Here is a 23,044-nt window from a genome sequence, read left to right as displayed (position 1 = left end):
CTTGTTTACAGTGCGCCTCTGGGTTTTGCACTGGCCCCTGCCGCTTTTTCGAACACTGGTCTCAGAATCCAGCTTGTTTCCTCACTCTTCGACTTCTCTGTGAGGCCTCCCTGACGAAATACACACAACAGGAAGCCTGCTAGCACATACCACCCTGTGCTCCTGGTCCCCTTTCCTGTTTCACTGTTTACCACAGCACATGTTGCCAGGGGCAATGTATATTTACTTATTCATTGTCTCTACTTCCCACTAAAGTAAGCACCACGAGGGCAGGACTTTTCATTCCCTGTTTGCATCCCTAACACCCTGTCCTTAATATCAGTGCTGGACATGTGGTAAGCCATAGGCTCTTGTGGCTACACAACATGTGCTCTGTTCTCAAGTGGGGTGATTCTGTCGATGTCTGGAGAAACTTTGGGTTGCCATGCCTTGAGGATTAACTAGGTGCTACTGACATCTGGTAGCTGGCGGCCAGGGAGGCTTCTGAACATGGTACAATACACAAGACCACCCACAACACAAAGAATGATTCAGCCCCAAATGTCAACAGTGCAGAGGCTGAGAAAACCTGTGTTAGACCAACACTATCCAATAGAAATACAACCAAGAGGTCGGCCCGGTGGCTCACATCTGTAATCCGAGAACTTTGGGATGCCGAGGCAGGTGGATTGCTTGAACCCAGGAGTTTGAGTCCAGCCTGGGTAACACAACACGACCTTCTACAAGAAATCAAAAAATTGGCTGGGCATGGTTACATATGCTTGTGGTCCCAGCTACCCGGGATGCTGAGGTGGAAGGATCAATTGAGCCCAGGAGGTCAAGGCTGCGGTAAGCTGTGATCGCACCACTGCACTCCAGCCTGGGCACCGAGGCCACACTTCCTACAGGCTGCTCCCAGCCAGAATCGAGCATGTCAGGGTACTAGTGCCACCTGTTCCTGGAGGACAAGGGAATCCTCTAACAGTCAACAGTCCACCAGAGACTCCCAACTGATCTGGTCAAATCTTCCTAGAGCTGCGCTGTGTCTCGGACTCCTCCTGCCCTACCTTCCTTCCTTACCGCTCTCCCTTCTCACATGGCAGTCTGAAGGCTCTCCCTGATCACTCCTGGCCCCTCCCATAACCTGCATAGGTGCATCCCCAGTAAATCTCTGCTGATGTCATCCTAACGTGGTGCCTGCTTCTGGGAGGATTCATACTAACAGGTTTCAAGGCCAGACAGCATTCCAATCCCACTTCCACCACAGAGCTTGAGCAAGTTCCTACCCCTTTCTCAGCCTATTTCCTCAGCACTGAAAAGAATATTGAAACAGAAACTCTTTGAAAGCCCTTCCTGTCCTGATCTGTTCTAGAATCGGGCTCAGCAGGGTTCATGCAAGGACACAAGTGTAGCCACCTCTGAGGAGCCCCTCACATGCCCATTTTAGCCAGTTTGTTTCTCCCTGGGCTCCTACAGCCCCATGTGCGCATCGTGCAGGGTTGCAAACACCTGTTTTCTCCTCTGATTCCCCAAAGGGTGCTGGACACCTGTAGAGGGGCTCTGTTTTGTTCACTTATCCATGATCTCAGAGAATGTTTACAGTGCACAGTGAATACCGAGCACTGGAAATGCTCAGTGAACAAAGCCACCACCAGCCCCCATCAGCGTTCAGCAAGGAGGAGATCTGTGGCTACAGTCTCTTTAGTTCCATGGAAATGACACCAGCAGTCCACATAAGTGAGGGCCTGGTGCAGGTGCTGGGTTCCCAGCAAAGGTCTTTCCATGTATTTTCTATTATATGAATCCTGGCATGCTCATTGTGAGGTTCGATTACTACATCCTCATCTTACACATGAATGAACTGAGTGAGGCTCAGGGAACTGGAGTTGATTGTCCCAGCCTGCACAGCTAGGAAGAATCAAGGGGTGAGGTTTTGGTTTATTTTGCATATTTCAGTAGCTTTACTGAGGTATAATTTACACACCATAAAATTTACTGCGATAAATGTACAGTTAGATCAGTAAATCTATAGATTTGGGCAACCATCATCACAAGCCAGTTTTAGAACATTTCTATTACTCTAAAAACATTTCTCTTCCATTCCCATCCCCAGCACTAGGCAACCACCAATCTGCTTTCTGACTCTACAGATGTGCCTTTTTCTGCACATTCCCTCTAAGTGAAATCATATACTGTGCGGCCTTTTGTGGTTGGCTTCTTTCACATAATGTAATGATGCTGAGGTTCATCCATGTTGTAATGTCCATTGTGGCTTCATCCCTGTCTATTGACAAATCAAGTTCTGCTGCTTGGATGGACCACAAACATCTATATATCCTTTCTTCAGTTGGTGCACATTTGGGTTGTTTCCAGTCTTGAGTATTATGAATAATATCGTTATGAAAATTTGTGTGTAAGTTTTTGTGTGAGAATATGTTTTCATTTCTCTTGGGTAGATCCCTAGGAGTGGAGTTGCTGGGTCACACGATAAGGGTGAGTTACACAAGAAACTGCCAAACTTGTCTTTGTAAATCGGTTGTCCCACCAGCAGCATATGAGGGTGTCACTGCTCCCCACAGTAGGGCTGAGATTGGAGGCAAGTCCAGCCTGACCCAGAACCCTGATGCCCAGCTCTTTGGTGATCTTTTCTTTCTAACATTAGGATACCCAGCTAAGGATTGAGGATGACGGCTGTGCAGGAATGAGGGCTGCCTGTGAAAAACAGACGTGCTCCTGCACCAGCCCAGACAAAGACCCCCATGTATCTCCATTGATTTCTCATCCTCCAAGTGATGCTGGAGCCCCTGGGTTTCCCCACACGCAAACCCCCACATTTCTGACCCCTGCCATTTATCTTCCATTGAGCCTTAGGTTCTGGTGAGAGTAACAAGGATAGACGGGTTCACAGCCCAGGGCTAGGGATGCCCCATACCCCGGGCAGTGACCTTGGAAGGGCTGATTCAACTGGAACTCAATATTGAAGCACCTAGGATGTGACCATTTACAAACTGAAAAAAGATAATGTAGAAGCATGGGGTCCCCGATTAGCTGATCTGAGCTGAGGCGGGGCTTGGCAATCACTGGATCCAATGCTTTTCCTGAAACATGCACATTGAGTTTCCTGCCCACACAACCCTGGGCTTAATTAAGTCCAAGCAGCACACAGGGTCCTCAGTATGCTTAAAGCATTGATATTGGAAGACAATTAAATGTTTGACAAAGCCTTGCAGACCCCCTGGGAATGTCTTGAATTCTAAGGAGACCATCTTGCCCTACTTCCTTATTTGACAGAAATGGAAAACTGTGGCACACTGAGGTGGAGTGACATACCCCAGGTCATCCAGTAAGGTGAGGGTGGAGCAAAGGCTTGGTCCCACAGCATATATTCATCCATCTCCTTGCCTCTTCCTTGTCTTCCAGCAGAAAGTAAGCTCTGAGAAGATAAGGATTTTCCTCTCCTTTTCTACAACTGCTGTCTTCCTTGATTCTAGCACAGTGGCTGGCACAGGGTGGGTGCTCAGTAAATATCTGGCGAATGGGCCAGTCATGGTGGATCATGCCTGTAATCCCAGCACTTTGGGAGGCCAAGACAGGTGGATCACGAGGTCAAGAGATCGAGACCATCCTGGCTAACACGGTGAAAACCTGTCTCTAGTAAAACTATTAAAAAAAAAAAATTAGTCAGGCATGGTGGCGGATACCTGTAGTCCCAGCTACTCAGGAGGCTAAGGCAGGAGAATGGCGTGAACCCAGGAGGCGGAGCTTGAGTGAGCCAAGATCGCGTCACCACACTCCAACATGGGCGACAGAGCAAGACTAGTCTAAAAAAAAAAAAAATCTGGTGAATGAACCCAGGTGCCCTGACTTCTCTGCTTCATTTCACAAAACTGATCTGAGCACCTACTATGTGCGACAAGCTGTGACAGATATTGGGGATAAGATTTGAGCAAGACAGGACCCTTGCCTTCAAGGCACTGAGTTCTCAAGGGCGAGATGGTAGGTACACAGCTAGGCACAGAATTCTGTGACTACAGTTTTCTATTGCTACAACGGGATTTGGAGCTTGTGTAATCTGAACTCAGCCAGGAGGTACAGAAGACTTTAGACCAAGGTTTAAAATAAAGAGGCTGAGGCAAGGCTCCAGTCCCAGAGCATCCCCAGGAGGCCTACCCTGTTCTTCCATGAGTGTCTTCTGATTAGAAACTCTGGAGTCTAGGAGGTCAAGGTGGGAGGATCACTGGAAGCCAGGAGTACAAGACCAGTCTCGGCAAGAAGGCAAGACCTTGTCTCTATGAAAAATAAAAATTAAAAATAAATAAAAATAAAATGTTAGAGAGAGAGACACAGACACCAGCCTAGGTAACATGGTGAAACCCTATCTCTACAAAACATACAAAAATTAGCTGGGTGTGGTGGTGTGCACCTGTGGTCCCAGGTCCTTGGGAGGCTGAGGTAGGAGAATCTCTTGAGCCTGAGAGGCAGGAATCACATCACTGCACCCCAGTCTGGGTGACAGAGCAGGACCCTGTCTCAAAAGTCAGAGAGAGATTGAGATAAACAGCAGAGCCTGACTGGAGCTGAATTATTGTACTCAGCCTTGACCAACTGTCCCAGCCACTGACCAGCACTGGGCACAGAGGGTAAACACTGCAAAGGAAGTGACCAGCTTAGAGAACACTATTCATCACTCCAAGGCCTGATGTTAACCACGCTGAGGCTTCATATTAAACAGAACACGAGAACAATGTTCTGGTCACGTTTCTTGAAAAGAGTCCCTTTTTGTAGAGATACACATTAAATATTTCCAGATGAAATCATACACTGTCTGCATGTTGTTTCAGCATAATATTACAGGGGAGATGGGATAGGCTGATGGCCATTAGAGTGTGCTGACGATACCTGAGTTCTGTCTATCTTTAGGTTAAAATTTCTTTCGGCTGGTCGCGGTGGCTCATGCCTGTAATCCCAGCACTTTGGATGCTGAGGCAGGTGGATCACGAGGTCAGGAGATTGAGGCCATCCTGGCTAACACGGTGAAACCTGTCTCTACTAAAAATACAAAAAATTAGCCAGGTGTGGCGGGTGCCTGTAGTCCCAGCTACTCAGGAGGCTGAGGCAGGAGAATGGTGTGAACCTGAGGCAGAGCTTGCAGTGAGCCAAGATCACACCACTGCACTCCAGCCTGGGCGACAGAAATTCTGTCTCCAAAAAAAAAAAAAAAAAAAAAAAAAAAAAAAAAAAATCCTAGAAGATTTCTTTAAAAAAGCAAAAAACGTAAATATATATATAGATAGATAGATCGATTACATGTGGACTTGGAGAAGCCAACACCATTGCTTCTGGTTCCCACCGGCAGCCAAGACTCCGCAAGGTATTTGGGTCGGCCACACCTTTGCATGGCTTCCTTGTTCTTCCTGAAGTCTTTCCTAATTGTGCTGGAATACACGCATTGCCGCAGGGAATCCCCTGTTCCACAGTTTCTTTCTAGTGTGACTAAAGCCTTTGCTGGATCTTATAAATCACAAGATTTCACAGGAGATGCAGCCCTGGATCAGATACTAACATCTCTTGTCTTCCCTTGAGTGCTGGGAAAGGGATGCCGGAGACTGGGAAACATTTTGCCATATGCAGTCTTAGGAGATCTTTGTAAAGATTTCTCCCTCTGGGTGGTTTTGACCAGGGCATTGCCAAATTGCATGTCCCAAGAGTCTTGGTTTCTGGATCCTCCTGAGCCTTTGAGTTTCCCATGAGGCCACAGCTGCAAGGGAGGCTGAGCCAAGTGGCCATAATAACCAGGCAGAGAATCAGGCAGAAGCAGGGACAGGGTGCAAACCTCTCCTCCCCAGGAGAGGAACTTCCCTGTGCCAAGGGAAATGAAGGGACCCAGGAGATGCATGGCAGACCCAGTGCTCTACCTCTTTTATAGTCCAGGTCCCCCACAGACCCCTTCATCAGCTGGCTCACTGTTCACTTCAAGGTCATGACATTGGCTGTGTGATGCGGGGACAGAAATCCCTGGCATGGCCTCTATGTCATCCGTCTGCAGACAGAGGAGGACTCAGGCTTGGCTATGATGCTGGAGTCACCATGGATATAGACCCTGGCCCATTTGACTCAAGAACACATACATAACTGGAACCAAGAGGCTGGGTTAATCCCCTCAAAGCCATGGCCACATGGAAGACCCTAAGCCTCCTTCCAGGTGGCCAAGCTAAGCAAAGCCACTTGCAGCCACGCTTCCATGATGTGTTCTACATCATCCAGCTATGAAAACCACCCACCCCCATCACTTTCACACTCACGCCTTCCCCTGAGCTCAGGGGGCCCTGGCCCAAGCTTCCTTTAGAACCAGGAAGGAAGTTCTGTATCTCTGAAAATCATCCTTTTCAAACAGAAGGCATTTATCTTGGCCAGGCTTAAAAGACAAAAAGCCTGTAATCCCAGCACTTTGGGAGACTGAGGCGGGCAGATCAGCTGAGGTCAGGAGTTCGAGACCAGCCTGGCCAACATGGTGAAACCCTGTCTGTACTAAAAATACAAAAGTTAGGTGGGCATGGTGTCAGGCACCTGTAATCCCTGCTACTCAGAAGGCTGAGACAGGAGAATCGCTTTAACCTGGGAGGCGGAGGTTGCAGTGAGCTGAGATTACACCACTGTACTCCAGCCAGGGCAACGAAGAGTGAAACTCCGTCAAAAATAAATAAATAAATAAATAAATAAATAAATAAATAAATAAGACAAAGAGATGACAGCTGAACTCCAGGGCCCATCCCACAGACAATACCCAGAAACCTCCTCCCCACAACTCCCACATACCTGCCTCCCAGCAGCTGGAACTTTTCTCCATGGGATTTGCCTACAAGACTTCTCTCCTGCTTTATCTCAGGTGGGTTTGCCAGGAGGGCAATGTCACCATCCCTCCATCAAATTCATCTCAACAACATTTACTGAGTGCCAAGTGTGTCCCCAACATGGCTCAGCCTTCACATGCACTGTCTTGATTTAACCACACATGCTTATAACCCAAGGGAGGAGCATTGCAGTATTTCATCAATGTAGAGACACACATCTTGATTTTTCACATTTTCATGTACCTGAAATTTAGGTGGGTCTTATAATCACAACTGTGACATGGCTGTCCCGCCTGGTCTCATACAGACTCAGCCACAGAGATTCATAGCATTGTCACTTCAATTAAGATTTGGGCGTGGTTATTTCACATGTGGAGTATAGCTGCTATTTTAAATGTCTTCAGAAAGATTAGACTGTGATTCAGCTTGGAATTGAAAAGCTATTGTGCACACAGGAAGGCTGGGATCAAAGCAGCCGAATGCCTGTGTGATGCTGGCGAGGCAGACACATATTCATCCCTGCAGGCAGGTCTGCAACTCCAGGTTTTCTTGCAAAGCAACAACCAAGTACTTACAAACTTAAAACAGGACCTAAAAATGGGACTTAAAAACCATCCCAGGCCGGGCACAGTGGCTCACAACTGTAATCCCACAGCTTTTGAAGGCCAAGGCAGGAGGATTACTGAAGCCCAGGAGTTTGAGACCAGCCTGGAAAACATGGTGAGACCCCCGCCCTCATCTCTACAAAAAAATAAAGTAACTTAAAAATTACCTGGATGTGCTTACATGAGTCTGTAGTCCCAGCTCCTCAGGAGGCTGAGGTGGGAGGATCGTTTGAGTCTAGGAGTTCCAGGCTGAAGAAAACTAGGATTGTGCCATTGCATTCTAGCCTGAGCAACAATGAGACCCCATCTCAGAAACCAAACCAAAACAAAACATCCCCGGGATGAGTGGACACCCTTGCAAGAAACGCTTCACTTCCTGTGCTCCTCAATCAGGGGCCACCAAATGTTTTGTGCAATGGGCCAGATAGGGAATATTTTTGGTTTGTAAGCTATACAGGCTCAGCTGCAACCACTCAACTCTGTCAGGGTCTGAAAGCAGTCATAGGGTTGTAACTGCATTCCAACAAAACTTTATTTGCAAAAGCAAGGGAAGGACCACATTTGGCTCATGGGTGATAGTTTGTTGTCCCGTTTCTCTTGATGGAACAGAAAGCAATGCGTGAGAAAATGAGGGCACTGATGATTTTAAGTCAAAAGTGATACAGAAGATGCACTTGGAAATAAAAAAAGTTCTAAGAATATCTTATTTCAATGATATTTCATGTGTGTGTACTTATAAAAGTGATCTGTGATTGAAAACAAAACAAGGGGACTGCCATCAGCAACAGCCCCAAAGCCCGCGGGGCTCCTTGCTGGGTTGTGCGTTCAGCAGCCCCACCGCGGTGCATCAGTGGCGCACAGTTGGGACTCTCCACGACATGCCTGTCCCAGGCTGGCACGGAGAGGCAGCACTGATGTTGCTTGCTGGGGCTGCTGATGGCACTGGCGCTGGTGCTGGGGTGGCTGCGATGGGTGGGAGGGTGTCGAGGAGGAGCACAGTAGTGTGCATGATGTGAGCCAAGGCTGCCCAGTGGCCGCCTTTGAATGGGCCAATGTCCAGGACCAGCACACTCAGAAGCCGAGAAACAGCAGCATCCCCAATAGGAAGCTGCCCAGGGAGAGCCCCGCGCACAATTTCACCATTCCGGAGAAAGATATGCAAACTTCAGACACGGAGGAGGCCCCCAACTATGATGCTGAGGAGACAAGGGAAGGGGGTGGTGTCCGGGCGAGGACTGGGACCCTAGCCTCATCGCCAGAGTGCCACCCTGGCTGTCTCCTGGGGAGACGGTGGTGCCCTCACAGAGGGCCTCCGTGCAGATACCCCACTCTCCTGACACTTTGCACTGCCTGACGCCCTTGCACCTCAGCAACAAGTCAGTGGACTCATTCCTGCAGGCAGATGGCCCCAAGGAGCGACCCCAGGCTGCCTTCCCCTAGTGCACGCACATTTGACACCGGCTCTGCCGCTGACTGGACGTTTGTCCCCATGGGCCGCCCGCTGCGGCCTCCGAGAGGCTCCTGGGAGCCCCCGCCCGACCCGCCCCTGGGGAGAACTCCCAACGCTCTCCGCCCACTCCAGCAGAGCCGCACTAACGCGAACCCGCGAACCCGCGAACCCGGGCCGGGGCCTGGGCCTGAGCGGCCATGCTACGCTGCTGAAGCTGGCATCGCTGCCGCCCTTGTGCCAAGCACTGTGCACGTCCTGGGGCAGGAGAGACGCAGCTGTGACACCTGCCTGGCCGGGAAATGCCGGTGTTGCAAGGCTTAAAGCTAGCTTCCATTGGAATCGGTGCCAGGGAGACTGAGGCCCGCACAAAATGAATTTGCAAAAGTGATGCCCCAGGCAAGACTCCAGGCCCCTCCCAGCCCTGCGCCTCTCCCTGCTGACGGTGGGGTGAGTCCAGACTGCCACGACTCAGGGCCTGACCCTGGAGGGTGGCAGGTGGGAGGAGTAAAGAGAGAGTGGTAAAGGGGGCGAGCAAGAGGGAGAGAAGGTTTTGTGAAAAGACAGTGGGGAGAAAAGAGAGTGGGCAGAAAAGTTTTTGGGTAGATGGAGCGGGAAAAGACCGTGACGAGCAGGAGGTGTAAAAGACGGTGGGGAAAGAGTGGGGAGAAAGTTTTTGGGCAGATGGAGGGGGAAAAGGGTGATAAGCAGGAGGTGGGAAGGAGGTTTGGAAAAATGACGATGGAAAAATAGTTTTGGGGTAGATGGAGGATGAAAAAAGGGTGGCATGTGGGAGAGGGGTGGGAGTGGGGAAAAGAGGGTGGTGAGCAGGAGCGGGGAGAAGGCTTTGTGAAAAGATGGTGAGGGGGGAAAGACAGTGAGGAAAATGTTTTGAGGTGGATGTAGAGGGAAGAGAGGGTGGTGAGCACCAGGGGTCAAAAGAGAGTGGTGAGTAAGGGAGACAAGGTTTTCTGAAAAGACCGTGGGGGAAAATGTTTTTGGGTAGTTGGAGGGGGAAAAGAGGGTGACAAGTCAGAGAAGGAAAAAGAGGGTGGCGAGCGGGAAGGAGAGAAGGTTGCGAGAAAAGAGAGTGCAGAAAGAAAAACAGTGGGTAAAAAGCTTTTGGGTAGACAGAGGGGGAAGAGAGGGTGGCAAGTGGGAGGAGAAAAGAGAGTGGCAAGAGGAGGTAGGAAAGAGGATTGGTAAAAAGATGATGGGGAAAATAGTTCTGGGGTAGATGGAGGGCAAAAAGAGGGTGGCAAACCGCATAGGAGAAAGAAGAGGGCAAGCGGGAAGGGCAAAGGGCTTTGTGAAAAGATGGTGGTATTGTTTTACGTGGTTTCACACATATAAAATATATTTCTGTTCCTTTCCTTCTGAAAATTTTAAAATAGTCACAGTAAGTCTACTCGTACTATAAGAAATGAATCTGGCGGGGCACAATGGCTCACACTTGTAATCCCAGCATTTTGGGAGGCCAAGGCGGGTGGATCACCTGAAGTCGGGAGTTCAAGACCAGCCTGGCCAACATAGTAAAATCCCGTCTCTACTAAAAATACAAAAAGTCGCCAGGCATGGTGGTGGGTACCTGCAATCCCAGCTACTTGGAAGGCTAAGGCAGGAGAATTGCTTGAACCTAACAGGCAGAGGTTGCAGTGAACTGAGATTGTACCACTGCACTCCAGCCTGGGAGACAGAGGAAGACTCTATCAAAAAAAAAGTGGGGGGGGAGAGAGAGAGAGAAAGAAAGAGAAAGAAAGAAAAAAAAAGAGAAGAAGGAAGGAAGGAAGGAAGGAAAGAAAGAGGGAGGGAGGAAGGAAGGGAAGTAAATATTCTAAATTACTATTTTGAACTGCTGCAGAGTATTCTGTGGTAGGAACATACTATAGTTCATGTAGTTATTCTCCCATTGATGGACATTTAGATCATTGCTAATATCTCACTGCTACCAGCAATACTGCTAAGATAATCTTGACTATACTTTCTTGCACACACATGCAAATGTTTTGGTTTTAACAGGTATGTCAGATGCCCTCCAAATTGACTGCACTAATATGCACTCCCTCTGGTGGGACATGAGGTTATCTGTTTGCCCAACTCTGGCTAACATTTGTTATCAACATTGAAAATACTTGCCAATCTAATCAGTTAAAATAGCATCTCAATGCTCTCTTATTTGTATTTCCTTGATAAATGGTGAGATCGAGCATTTTTTCTTTCTTAGTAATTTTAATTTGCTTGAACAGTGTTTTCATATGAATTGCCTATTTGCTATTCATTTGATTTTTTTTCTTATTGCCCATTTATTATGAACACTCATTTGTTTCGACTTTATTATCTTGGTGGGTTTTGTGTGTGTGTGTGTGTGCGTGTGTGTGTTTTGAGACAGAGTCTCACCTGTCACCCAGGCTAGAGTACAATGGCATGATCTCGGCTCACTGCAACCTGCACCTCCCGCGTTCAAGTGATTTTCCTGCCTCAGCCTCCAAAGTGCTGGGATTACAAGTGCCGGCCACCAAGCCTGGCTAATTTTTGTACTTTTAGTAGAGACGGGGCTTTACCATATTGGCCAGGCTGGTCTTGAACACCTGACCTCAAGTGATCCACCCTCCTCGGCCTCCCAAAGTGCTGGGATTACAGGCGTGAGCCACCATGTCCAGGCTATCTTTGTTTTCTATTGATTATGCTCTGTTTCTCTTTTTGTTCCCATTCTTGTTTTCTGTTGGTTTGATTGAAATTTCTTTGTTCCATCTTATTTCCTCTACTGGTTTGAAATTTACACACTTCATTGCTATTTGTCTAATAGTTACTCTTAATTTTTTATATCCATACATAATGTTGCCTAACAAAACCTAAAGGTAAACAGTACATATAGATTCTTTCCGAACAAGATAAGAAATGTTCACTTCCTCTCGGTGTTTTTCTTTTCCCCAACTCTCCTGTGGATATAATCGAGAATTCCAAATTGTTATTTTATGCATCCTTGGCAATCAATACTTTAGTGTTAAATAATAGCATTGGCTGATTACTTAGAGAAGTGTTACTTTTGTCACACTGCTTCTTCCTCTGGATTCATGTCATTTCTTGCAGGAGGACTTCTCAAGTAGTTCTTATCAACAGATTCTGTTGGTGGTAAACTTTCTTAAATTTTGAATGTTCAAAAATGCCTTTGGGCCGGGTGTGGTGGCTCATACCTATAATTCCAGCAGTTTGGCAGGCCAAGGTAGTCAGATCACTTGAGCCCATTAGTTGGAGACCAGCCTGGGTAACATGGGAAAGCCCCTTCTTTACACAAAAATGAAATACATTAGCCAGGCATGATGGTAGGTTCTTGTAGTCCCAGCTACTTGGGGGACTGAGGTGGAAGGATCGCTTGAGCCAGGGAGGTCAAGGCTGCAGTGAGCCATGATCATGCCGCTGTGCTCCAGCCTGGGCAACAGAGCAATACCCTGTCTCAAAAAAGAAAATAATGGCTTTGTTTCAGTGTGCCCTTAAGTGATTCTGTAGCTGGGTTATAGAATTCAGCATAAATTAGTTATTTTCCAACAGCTCATTGAAGACATTGCCTCATTGGCCTGTATCCAGTGTTGCTAATGAAACTAATGAGGAAAATCTGATCCTTATTTCTTTGAATTTAAATTATTTTTTTGCTTTGGTAGCTTTTAACATTTTTCTCTCTATTTTCATAGCATTCTTCACTTCTGGGGAATGTTTAGCTATTAAGTAAATCCTACTTTCTCCCATTCTCTCTCTGTCTTTGGCATTCCTACTGGACGAAAGCTTGAATGCGATCACCCAGGCTTTATGGCTGTTAACCTTTTCACCTTTTTTTCTTTGTGCTTTAACCTGCAAGATTCCCTCAACTGAATGCTCCATCTTGCTAATGGACACTTCAGTGTGTCTCTGCTGTAACTCAGCCTATCTTTTGAGTTTTTTCTTTCAATAACTTGGGCTTTAAGTTTTGAGATCCCTAACTGGTTCTTTTTCATCATTGCTTGGTTTTATTTTTCCTTGTTTTGCTGAAAGTATTAAATGTACTTGCTTTAATTGACCTTTGAATGTATAGAAAATTTTTCATTTGCTCTATTTGTCATGTCTCTTTCATAGCAGTGGGTTCCCTCAGACATCTGGCATTTCTTCAATGCACACTAGTTTTTTGGTTTCCAATTCTCCACCTGAGTCTCAGGATTCAGCAGCACTCCCAGGTGGGTGCAGACTCAGGTTACCTGGGCCTTGGCTTCTCCCATGGCTTCTTAAGAGCTTCCTTGTTTATTTCTGTGATCCCAAGCACTCCCCTTTATGACTTCAAGCCCACTTGTATAGTCAGTAATTTAATTTCTCTATCTGTTCTATCATTTATAAGGGCACAGCATGGAGTGGAGGGCCTTTCAGATATTTTTCTTGCCCCATCTTAAATCCCTAAATTACATTTAAAAAATTACCACCAAAGCTTTTGCTTTTAATTGAGGAAGAATAGAGAACTCAGACATGAGTTTGGAGTAGGCGGATGTATGTGCACGTATGCCTATGCAGTTTAAACCTGTTCTGTAATGTATTGCAATAAATGTCTCAGTGTCAGTACAGTGAACAACTCAACTTCATAATAGGCCAATCTGGAACCTCCCAGAAAAATTTACTTTGGATGTTGGTGCTTTTTTTTTTTTAAACATTAATATCCATAGGAAGACCTAGTAGGAGTGGCTGACAAAAGTTAATAAATCTCATGATAATATGCTTGTTTTTGATGTGAATGTTGTTGCTCAGTCCGCCCTAAAATGAAATTCACAGGGTTGGTTTAGATGTCGTCTTCCACGCCTCTCTTCACAATCTGCCACAGGAGTGCAGACTCCCCCATCTGAGGCCTGGGTTTAACACTCAGACAAGACAGATGCCAGCAGGAAATATCCGCCCTGCCTTAGCTGTAAATCTTGAGTCCTTGTCCGTGATATCCTAAAAGGCCACCAGATAGAAACGTGATGCCATGGAAAGAGATGCACTACCCTTTGTAAACGGGGATTGACCCTGCTGCTTTCTCAAAAGAGATTGTCTTTGTTTAATGTAAAACAAAGTTTTAGAAATTTTTCTTTGTTGAATGCAGAATAAAGAGGGCATTACATGAATGCCTATGCATTTCCACTTTGGAGAGGAATCCTTACATCCATTCTGACAGCATGGAGATAAAAAGTCTGTCTTTCTGTATTCATGTTTTGTTATCACTTGCTTTCTTTTCTCTCTCCTTGGTCTTTGTCTACCATATCCTCTCTATGTCTTCTCTTTCCTTTTTTTTTTTTTTTTTTTTTTGAGATGGAGTCTTGCTCTGTCACCAGGCTGGAGTGCAATGGCATGATCTTGGCTCACTGCAACCTCTGCCTCCTGGGTTCAAGCAATTCTCCTGCCTCAGCCTCCCAAGTAGTTGGGACTACAGGCATGTACCACTACATGTAGCTAATTTCTGTATTTTTAGTAGAGACAGGGTTTCACCATGTTGGCCAGGATGGTCTTGATCTCTTGACCTCGTGATCGACCTGCCTCAGCCTCCCAAAGTGCTGGGATTACAGACGTGAGCCACTGCACCCAGCCTACCTCTTCTCTTTTTTGTCCTCTCCTTTCCTACCTGAAACCATCTTTTCATCCCTCCGGCCTTTGTCTCTTCCTATTTTCTGGCCATATGTGGATCAGAAAAATAATTATAAAAATCATTTGTTGTTTTACTTATTACAAATGTATGATCTCTATTTTCATTGCAAAAGCCAATGAATAAGAATTTTTACCATTCCTTCATTGTAAAAAATAAAACTGAGGGCCGGGGGCGGTGGCTCACGCCTGTAATTCTAGCACTTTGGGAGGCCGAGGCGGGCGGATCACAAGGTCAGGAGATTGAGACCATCCTGGCTAACACGGTGAAACCCCATCTTTACTAAAAATACAAAAAAAGTAGCCGGGCATGGTGCGGGCGCCTGTAGTTTCAGCCACTCGGGAGGCTGAGGCAGGAGAATGGCTTGAACCTGGGAGGTGGAACTTGCAGTAAGCCGAGATCGCGCCGCTACACTCCAGCCTGGGCAACAGAGCTAGACTCCGTCTCAAAAAAAGTAAAATAAAATAAAATAAAAATAATAAATAAATAAAACTCAGGCCAGGTGTGGTGGTTCCTGCCTGCAATCCCAGCTACTTTGTAAGCCAAAGCAGGAGGATTGCTTAAGCACAGGAGGGGTTGAGGCTGGAGTGAGCTATGACTGCACCACTGCACTCCAGCCTGCATGACAGAGCAAGATCCTTACTCTAAAAACAAACAACAAAACACCAAACAAAAAACTCCTGCATTCCACCAAAACTAACTGAATAATTTTAAAAGTATTTTATAGAGTTATAACAATCCAACCAAAAATTGCACCTTCTATAACTGTATGTCTCAATGAATTTTCACAAATAAAAAACAATCATTTCACCGGTACTCAGATCAGGAAATAGAACATTACCAGCACCCCTGAAACCCCCATCTGTCTCCATCTAGTCTCTACCTTCCTCTCATCCGAGGGCAATCATCACCCAGACTTCTAATAGCACAGAATAATTTCACCTATTTTTGTGCTTTATAAAAATGGCATGAAATGTCCTAGTTTGGGTTCCCCTAGGAGCTGCCCTGAGACAAGGATTTGGCGAGAGTTCCTTTATCTGGAGGCACAGGGAACACTGGGTGGGACATGAAGAAGTGAGACAGGAAAGAGGCAGGCAGCAGCCATAAAGAAAAACCCGTTACGAGGCCTGACACGGCAGCTCACGCCTGTGATCTCAGCACTTTGGAAGGCCAAGGCGGGCAGATCCCTTGGGGTCAGGAGTTCAAGACCATCCTGGCCAACATGGTGAAACCCCGTCTCTACTAAAAATACAAAAATTAGCTAAGTGTGGTGGCAGGTGCTTGTAATCCCAGTTACTCGAGAGGCTGAGGCAGGAGAATCGTTTGAGCCCAGGAGGTGGAGGGTGCATTGAGTGGAGATCACGGCACTGTACTCCAGCCTAGGTGACAGAGCAAGACCTTGTCTCAAAAATAAATAAATACATTTTTTTCTTTTTTTCTTTTCTTTTTTTTTTTTTTTGGTGAGACAGGCTGGTTTTGAACTCCTGGACTCAAGCAGTCATCCCATCTTGGTTCCCAAAGTGCTGGGATTACAGGTGTGAGCCACTATGCCCAGACAGTTTTCATCATTTCTTTTTTTTTTTTTTTTTTTGAGAAGGATTTTGCTGTTGTTACCCAGGCTGAAGTTCAATGTCATGATACCTGCTCACTGCAACATTCACCTCCCAGATTCAAGTGACTCTCCTGTCTCAGCCTCCTGAGTAGCTGGGATTACAGGCATGAGCCACCACACCCAGCTAATTTTGTATTTTTAGAGGACATGAGGTTTCTCCATGTTGGTCAGGCTGGTCTTCCAATCCCGACCTCAGGTGATCTGCCCACCTCGGCTTACCAAAATGCTGGGATTACAGACGTGAGCCACTGCACCCAGCCCATTTCATCATTCCTAATAGCCATGGAGCATTCCATTTAATCAACTGTATATGCAACTTTTTTTTTTTTTCCGGGGGTAAGGGGCTCATATTCAACACAGATGGGAGGCCAGTTGGTGAGAAGGTGGCAGGCGGCACAGTCACTTATACACCATGCCATACTGGTTCACTGTCAGACCAGGTGATGGCCTCAGCTCCATTACCCCCCTGGCTGACTCTGGCTCCTGCCTGGCTCGGCCCGGCCACCACAACCCCTCGGGAGCATTCAGAGGCATCACTGGAGGGTGTGTCGTTAGTGGAGCAGCTGGTAGTTCTCCCCATATCCTCTCTAGTCACGGGGAGGTCTCATTTCTTCGGTCGAAGGGATTCCTGACTCCTTTCATGAACAGGTTTCATATTGCTTCTTGGTGTTCCTGGAGCCTGGAAGGAGTCAGCTTGCTCCCTGGCCCATTAGAAGGGCTTCTCTGTAGCTTCTCTGTACCCATCTATGCTTCTGGCTGGGGCGCCCACATCTGAGCTTCCAGTGGTGCTTCTGAGCATCTGTTGCAAGTGTCCTCCTGGCTGGCTCCAGAGCCAGCCCATTTCACAGCGCTTCCTGGGGTCCACGTGCTTGTCCTGGAGCTACCACAACCGCGGTCACGGTCATCCCTGGCCCCAGAGCTGCCCCACAACCCCTGTATGTGCAATATTCATTAACCAGCCCCTTTTGGTGTCCATGTAGGTACAGATGTCATTTTTCAAGCTAAAGTATGTATAATACACTGGAAGTGATAGATGTCACCTCCATATTGTACACCAAACCTAATAAGCAGAGCAAACCTTTTTGATTTGGTTAACATTCTAGGATGTTTCTAATTGCTTGGTAAAACAATTATGCTACAATAAATCTGTGTGTTTATCCTTTGGGCACCTGTGTGTACCTGTGCACACCTGGAGAATAAAGTCCTGTGAGAGGAACTGCCATTCAAAGAGGGTGTTTCAGTCTATACTGCCACCAACAATGTGCTCGTGCTTCTGCGCTTGCGTTTGGATCAGGAGAATTTGAAAGTCATCAGGAACCAAACCAAGATATAAGATCCAGCTGTAGCTGGAAAGTGGCAAACGTTCCAGAGCTAAAACACTGGCTATTCCTGGGCTGTTCACAAACTGTGAGGTCAATTCTAGATGAGATCCAGAAGTAGGGTGAGCAACTCCTTTATTTTTTAAGCAAAACACCTTTTCTTCTTATTTCTGCTAACAACAAATAGCTTCCAGCAAGATAAATAGGGGATGCAATATTTTTATAAATTATTTCTCTTTTTATATTAAAAAATTTTTTTAGGTTAAATGCTACTTAAAGATATGTTTAACTTGTATGATACTGACTTGCTCATGGGAAGGAGAGAGGGTCAGGCATCTGCCCACTACTACCCACTATCAACACTTAGGCCTGACATCAGTCTCTGCATAAATATTCTGGGCCAGGTGCGGTGGCTCACGCCTGTAATCCCAGCACTTTGGGAGGCCAAGGCAGGCGGATGATGAGGTCAGGAGACCGAGACCATCCTGGTTAACATGGTGAAATCCCATCTCTACCAAAAATACAAAAACTTAGCTGGGTATGGTGGCGGGTGCCTGTAGTCCCAGCTACTCAGGAGGCTGAGGCAGGATAATTGTTTGAACCCAGGAGGTGGAGGTTGCAGTGAGTCGAGACCATGCCACTGCACTCCTGCCTGGGCAGCAGAGCGAGACTCAGTCTTAAAAAAAAAAAAGAAAGTAAAAAATCAACAGTGGCTTCCAGGATGACTGAGCAGTGACTCAGTCTCTCCTTGACCAGATTCTGTAACTGTCCAGCAGAAATGCTTATCTGAGCTCTCGGAGAACAGGAAGCAGCTCAGTGGGGGCCTGCCTTGCCAAATTCTTAATCAAGCTGTTCTGTTATCTGCCCTGAGTCCTGCAAGAACATCTCAAGAAAAATCCCAAAAACATGCGAGACAAATGAGGGTCCTCCCTTAGCGTGTTCTTGAAGCACTGAGGTGGCTGAAAGCTATGTATAGTTTCTGGGGAAACAGTCTTTTAGGAAACATAGCACAGACACTAACTATTCTTCCAGAAGAGCCCCTTCCTGACATGAAAGGTCTTAGCGTGACAGAAAAGCATCTGATTCATCATGGGGACCTATCCAGCCAGCAGCAGGGGCCCCAGTGCCAGTGTCCACCTCAGCAGAGGAGACACGGGGGACATGCAAAGGGTTTCTGTTGAAAAATACTTCACCTAGGGTGACTATAGTTAGCAGGAATGTATTGTATGTTTCAAAGTAGCTAGAAGGCTAGGCATGGTATCCCATGCCTATAATCCCAGCATTTTGGGAGGCCCAGGCAGGCAGATCACTTGAGGTCAGGAGTTCGAAACCAGCCTGGCTAACATGGTGAAACCCCGTCTCTACTAAAAATACAAAAAATAAAAAATAAAAAATTAGCCAGGCATGGTGGCCTGCGCTTGTATTCCAAGCTACTCAGGAGGCTGAGGCAGCAGATTGCTTGAACCTGGCAGGCAGAGGTTGCAGTGAGCCAAGATCACACCATTGCCCTCCAGGCTGGGCGACAGAGCAGGACTCTGTCTCAAAACAAACACAAAAAAACAAAGTAGCTAGAAGAGGGGACTTGAAATGTATCCAACACATAGTAATACCAAATATTCAAGGTGATGGGCACCCTAAGCACCCTGATTGATCAGCACACAATCTGTGCATGTAATAAATACTCAAATATACTCCATACATATGTAAAATATTTTATACCAACAAGAAAATACTTTGCCTAGTGTTTCCATCCAAATGGGAATAAATCCAGGGCTCGATGTACTCATTTCACAGCTTTTTATTGAGACTCGGGAAGGGTGGGCTGTGGTAGCAGATGCACTCACTGTCCAAGTTTGCCCAGACTCTCTGCTGCATGGGTGATGGCATTTGTGACTGTGTTGGTCACTGTCTCAGTGACTTCCTTCATCTTTTTGTCCCCTGACTCTTGGGCTTTCTTTACAGCTTCGGCAATGGCTGTTGGAAAGAAAGAGGAAGAATGTCCTAGTGATCCACCCGCTGAACTTGCGTCCCCTTGATTGGCCTGTGGGATGTGGCCATCTTAATGGATTAGTCCCTGGAGTGGCCCAATGGGACCAAGGGCAGCAGGACTCCTGGCAGAATGAATTTGAATTTGGTTTTAATTTCCCCAACAACTTGTATTTCTTCAACTGTGAGTGAGACTGAGCGTCTCATGGGTACATTGCCTGCTTGTCCTTTTTTCTGGAAAATGCCTGCTCATGTCTTTTGGCCATTTTTATATTGGGTTGTTATATTGGATTATCATTTTTATTACACACATTTTTCATCAGTTTGTGATTTTTCTTTTGGCTTGGTTTATAGCTTTTTTTTTTTTGGCAATAGAAAATTTCGAAGTTTGAGATTGTCAAATTTACTTAGTATTTCCTTTATGGCTGCTGGTTTTTTTTCTCATGGTTCTAAAGATTCTCCCCTCTCCAAGATTAGGCCAAAGTCTCTTATGTTATTACAATGTCTAAATGTTTATGATGTCTTCCCCCTCAAAACGCATATGTTGAAATCCTCAGCCCCAATGTGATGGTATTCAGAGGTGGGGTCTTTGGGAGGTTGAAATTAGCAACCACATAAAAACCACAGAGAGCTGCTCCTTCCACCACGTGAGGACACAGCTAGGCCCATCCACGAACCAGGAAGATGCCCTCACCAGATGCCAAATCTGCCAGTGCCTTGACCTTGCACTTCCCGTCCTCCAGGAGTGTGAGAAATGAATTTCTATTGTTTCTAAGTCACCCAGTTTATGGTTTTTGTTTTTGTTTTTGTTTTTGAGACAGGGTCTTGCTCTGTCACCCAGGCTGGAGTGCACTGGCGCCATCTCAGCTCACTGCAACCTCTGCCTCCCAGGTTCAAGGGAGTCTCCTGCCTCTGACCTGAGTAGCTGGGATTACAGGCATGTGTCACCATGCTACCCTGATTTTTGTATTTTTAGTAGAGACAGGGTTTCACCATATTGATCAGGCTGGTCTTGAACTCCTGACCTTAGTTGGCCCATCCGCCTTGACCGCTCGATGTTCTGGGATTGCAGGCATGAGTCATTGCGCTTGGCCTATGGTATTTTATAATAGCAGCCTGAGCTAAGATGGTTATCTCCTAGTAAGTTAATACATTCATTTATGTAAATTTAAGTCCTTCATCTACCCAGAATCTATTTTGTTTAAAAGGAATGAGATATACCCTTGCTTTGTACATAGTTCTACTCATAGCTCACACACATCAATTTAACATTTAACATAGAATTTTACATGTTAAATATTTTGTCCTAGTGTGCTGTCACATAGTCTTTTGTGACTTTGTCTTCTTATCATTCCACAGGGAGAACCATCTAGACAGTGCCCTAACGCAGTATGCTCTGTGGCCTCTGATGAGCATAGATAACTGCCCAGCCGAGAGGCTCTGAAAGGCTGAGACATCAGCGGCAGAGTTTGACCTGGTTAGTCAAAGAACAGGTTGGCCCAGCACCTGGCTTCCCTTCTTCCCTCCCTGCTTCCCTGCCCAACCTTAGCCGGCTGTACCTTTCTCGCCAGTCTCCTTGGCATGTCCCACCATCTCCTTCACAGCATGAACTGAACAGAGGAGACAAGTCCAGGGATGAGGTCTCAGAGCAGGCCCACTGCCCTCCCAGTCCAGGGTGAGGTCTCAGAGCAGGCCCACTGCCCCCCAAGTCCAGGGTGAGGGCTCAGAGCAGGCCCACTGCCCCCCAAGTCCAGGGTGAGGGCTCAGAGCAGGCCCACTTATCCTCACAACGGACCTATGCGTCCCTGGACATCCAAGGTAGGGGTCTGGGATGCCACCCCCAGCCAGGACAGACTGGCTCATGAGAAGGAACTTCCCCCACAGCTGGTTTCATTTGGAGATGCCAGGGCCCTGGCTGCCTCAGTGAGTCCCATGAGGGCACGGGTCCCCCAAGCCCCTTGGCCCCGCCCGGCCTGGAATGGCAATGAGCAGGCCATCTTGCCAGCTGAGACATGAAGGCCAGGCTGGGCCTGTGTGCCAGGTCACACCCCTCTGAGGATGTGCTGGTGCCTGCCTCAGGTCGGTTTCCAAAGCCTCATCCAGTAAAACCACATCTCTCAAAGCAATTCCTCCGACAAGAGGGAATTCTCTGCCTACTTCAGAGTTTTTTAAAGTGTGAGTGGTAGCGTGCTAGAACTGAAAGATTTCGGAGTCAGAAGAAATGGTTCTTACTCTAACTCTACCTTCCACCTCTGGGTTCCCTCATCTTTAGAATGGGAATCTGTTGGGGTGATGAGACCCAACACCAGGCCGTGGGGGCGACAAAGTCTGGGGGCGTCAAAGGAATGAGAAAAAGACAGTTTGAGAGAGAAAATGGGACCGGGGGCCATCGCGAGTGTGGGAGCCCATGCTATTTATTGGTGATCTACCAAGGAGACAGGTGGTGAGAATGTGAGGGTTGAAAAGAAAGTGTATCAAGTGAACAAGAAACATATGGCTACTTGAGATAATGGGAGTGCTAGAAGCAAGGAGCCAGCAAACCTAGCAAGCCCTGCCTCAGCTTCTCTCCCAACACTCAGCTTTTCTCCCAATAGGAATCACAGAAAACTCAGAGGCTAGTGAAAGGTTAAAGCAGGTGGTCCACACCAGCTGCAGAGTCAAAAACAAATTACGCGTCTGCTGCCATTTAGAAAGAGGACACAAACTCAGGCAAGACAGTTTCTCACACGATGACCCACAGGTGGGGCCTGGCTGGGCCTCCCCATGCACAGCTGCTGACCTCTGCATATAAAATACACTTCGGGACCGGGCACGGTGGCTCACGCCTGTAATCCCAGCACTTTGGGAGGCCAAGAGGAACGGATCACTTGACGTCAGGAGTTTGAGACCAGCCTGGCCAACATGATGAAACCCCATCTCTGCTAAAAATACAAAAATTAGCCAGGCATGGTGGTGGGTGCCTGTAATCCCAGTCACTCAGGAAGCTGAGGCACAAGAATCATTTGAACCCAGAAGGCAGAGTTTACAGTGAGCCAGCATCACACCACTACACTCCAGCCTGGGTGACAGAGCAAGACTCCGTTTCAAATACAAATGCAAATAAAAATAAACATGCTTTATGGGACTTGGAGGAAATTGAAAATGTCCTTTTTGACTTTGAACAGATCAGACTTGGTGACTTGTTCAGAAATCTCTGAAGCTTTAAAGTTATGGTAAAAATAAAAATCCATCTTCCTTTTCCTGCATAGGTTATTCAGAATAGGCTGTTTTGACAAGAAAGGTTCCCCAGATTTCCAGAGGGAAGGCTCCAAGCTGCCAGTGTTCACCCAGCACCCGGACTCATGCCCTGCCCCCAGGAGACCTCCCCGGATCTGCACCCCTTAACTCCGTGCTGTCCTGGTTGGGCTGCAGACCAGGGTTCCTGAGGGGCCAAGGCCTCCCCCCAGGTCCTCACCTGCCCACTAAGATCTGCCTCCAACAGACCCAGTCTGCCCCAGATCCCCCTAGCCCGGGTAGAAAGGAGTCCCGGGTCCTCACTGACTCCCTCGGTGGCCTTCTCGGTGCGGTGGGCCAGGCCCTTGGCGGCCAGCTTCCCCAGGCCTCCCAGCAT

The 23,044-nt window shown here is 47.1% G+C and overlaps 1 protein-coding gene and 1 pseudogene across 2 annotated transcripts in view; one reads left to right on the top strand and one right to left on the bottom strand.

Moving 5' to 3' along the window:
- The window catches only part of LOC104662574, a 27,190-nt pseudogene extending 6,843 nt beyond the window's left edge, over positions 1 to 20,347 (top strand). The window contains exon 2 of the transcript XR_004060174.1: positions 20,256 to 20,347. The product of XR_004060174.1 is annotated as a survival motor neuron protein-like (transcript). The remainder of the gene's footprint in view (positions 1 to 20,255) is intronic.
- LOC104662581 (protein FAM25A-like) lies at positions 19,289 to 23,044 on the bottom strand. Its single transcript, XM_010363617.2, has 3 exons — positions 22,972 to 23,044; positions 20,994 to 21,044; positions 19,289 to 19,422 (listed from the first exon to the last, which is right to left on the bottom strand). Exons 1-3 carry the CDS (start codon positions 23,042 to 23,044, stop codon positions 19,289 to 19,291), a joined length of 258 nt encoding a protein of 85 aa, XP_010361919.1.

This window comes from Rhinopithecus roxellana, chromosome 11 (genome assembly GCF_007565055.1).
Source record: "Rhinopithecus roxellana isolate Shanxi Qingling chromosome 11, ASM756505v1, whole genome shotgun sequence".
In the NCBI taxonomy this organism is placed as follows: Eukaryota; Metazoa; Chordata; class Mammalia; order Primates; family Cercopithecidae; genus Rhinopithecus; species Rhinopithecus roxellana.
Note: the sequence above shows the minus strand (reverse complement) of the source record. Positions and strands in the feature narration are given on the sequence as shown.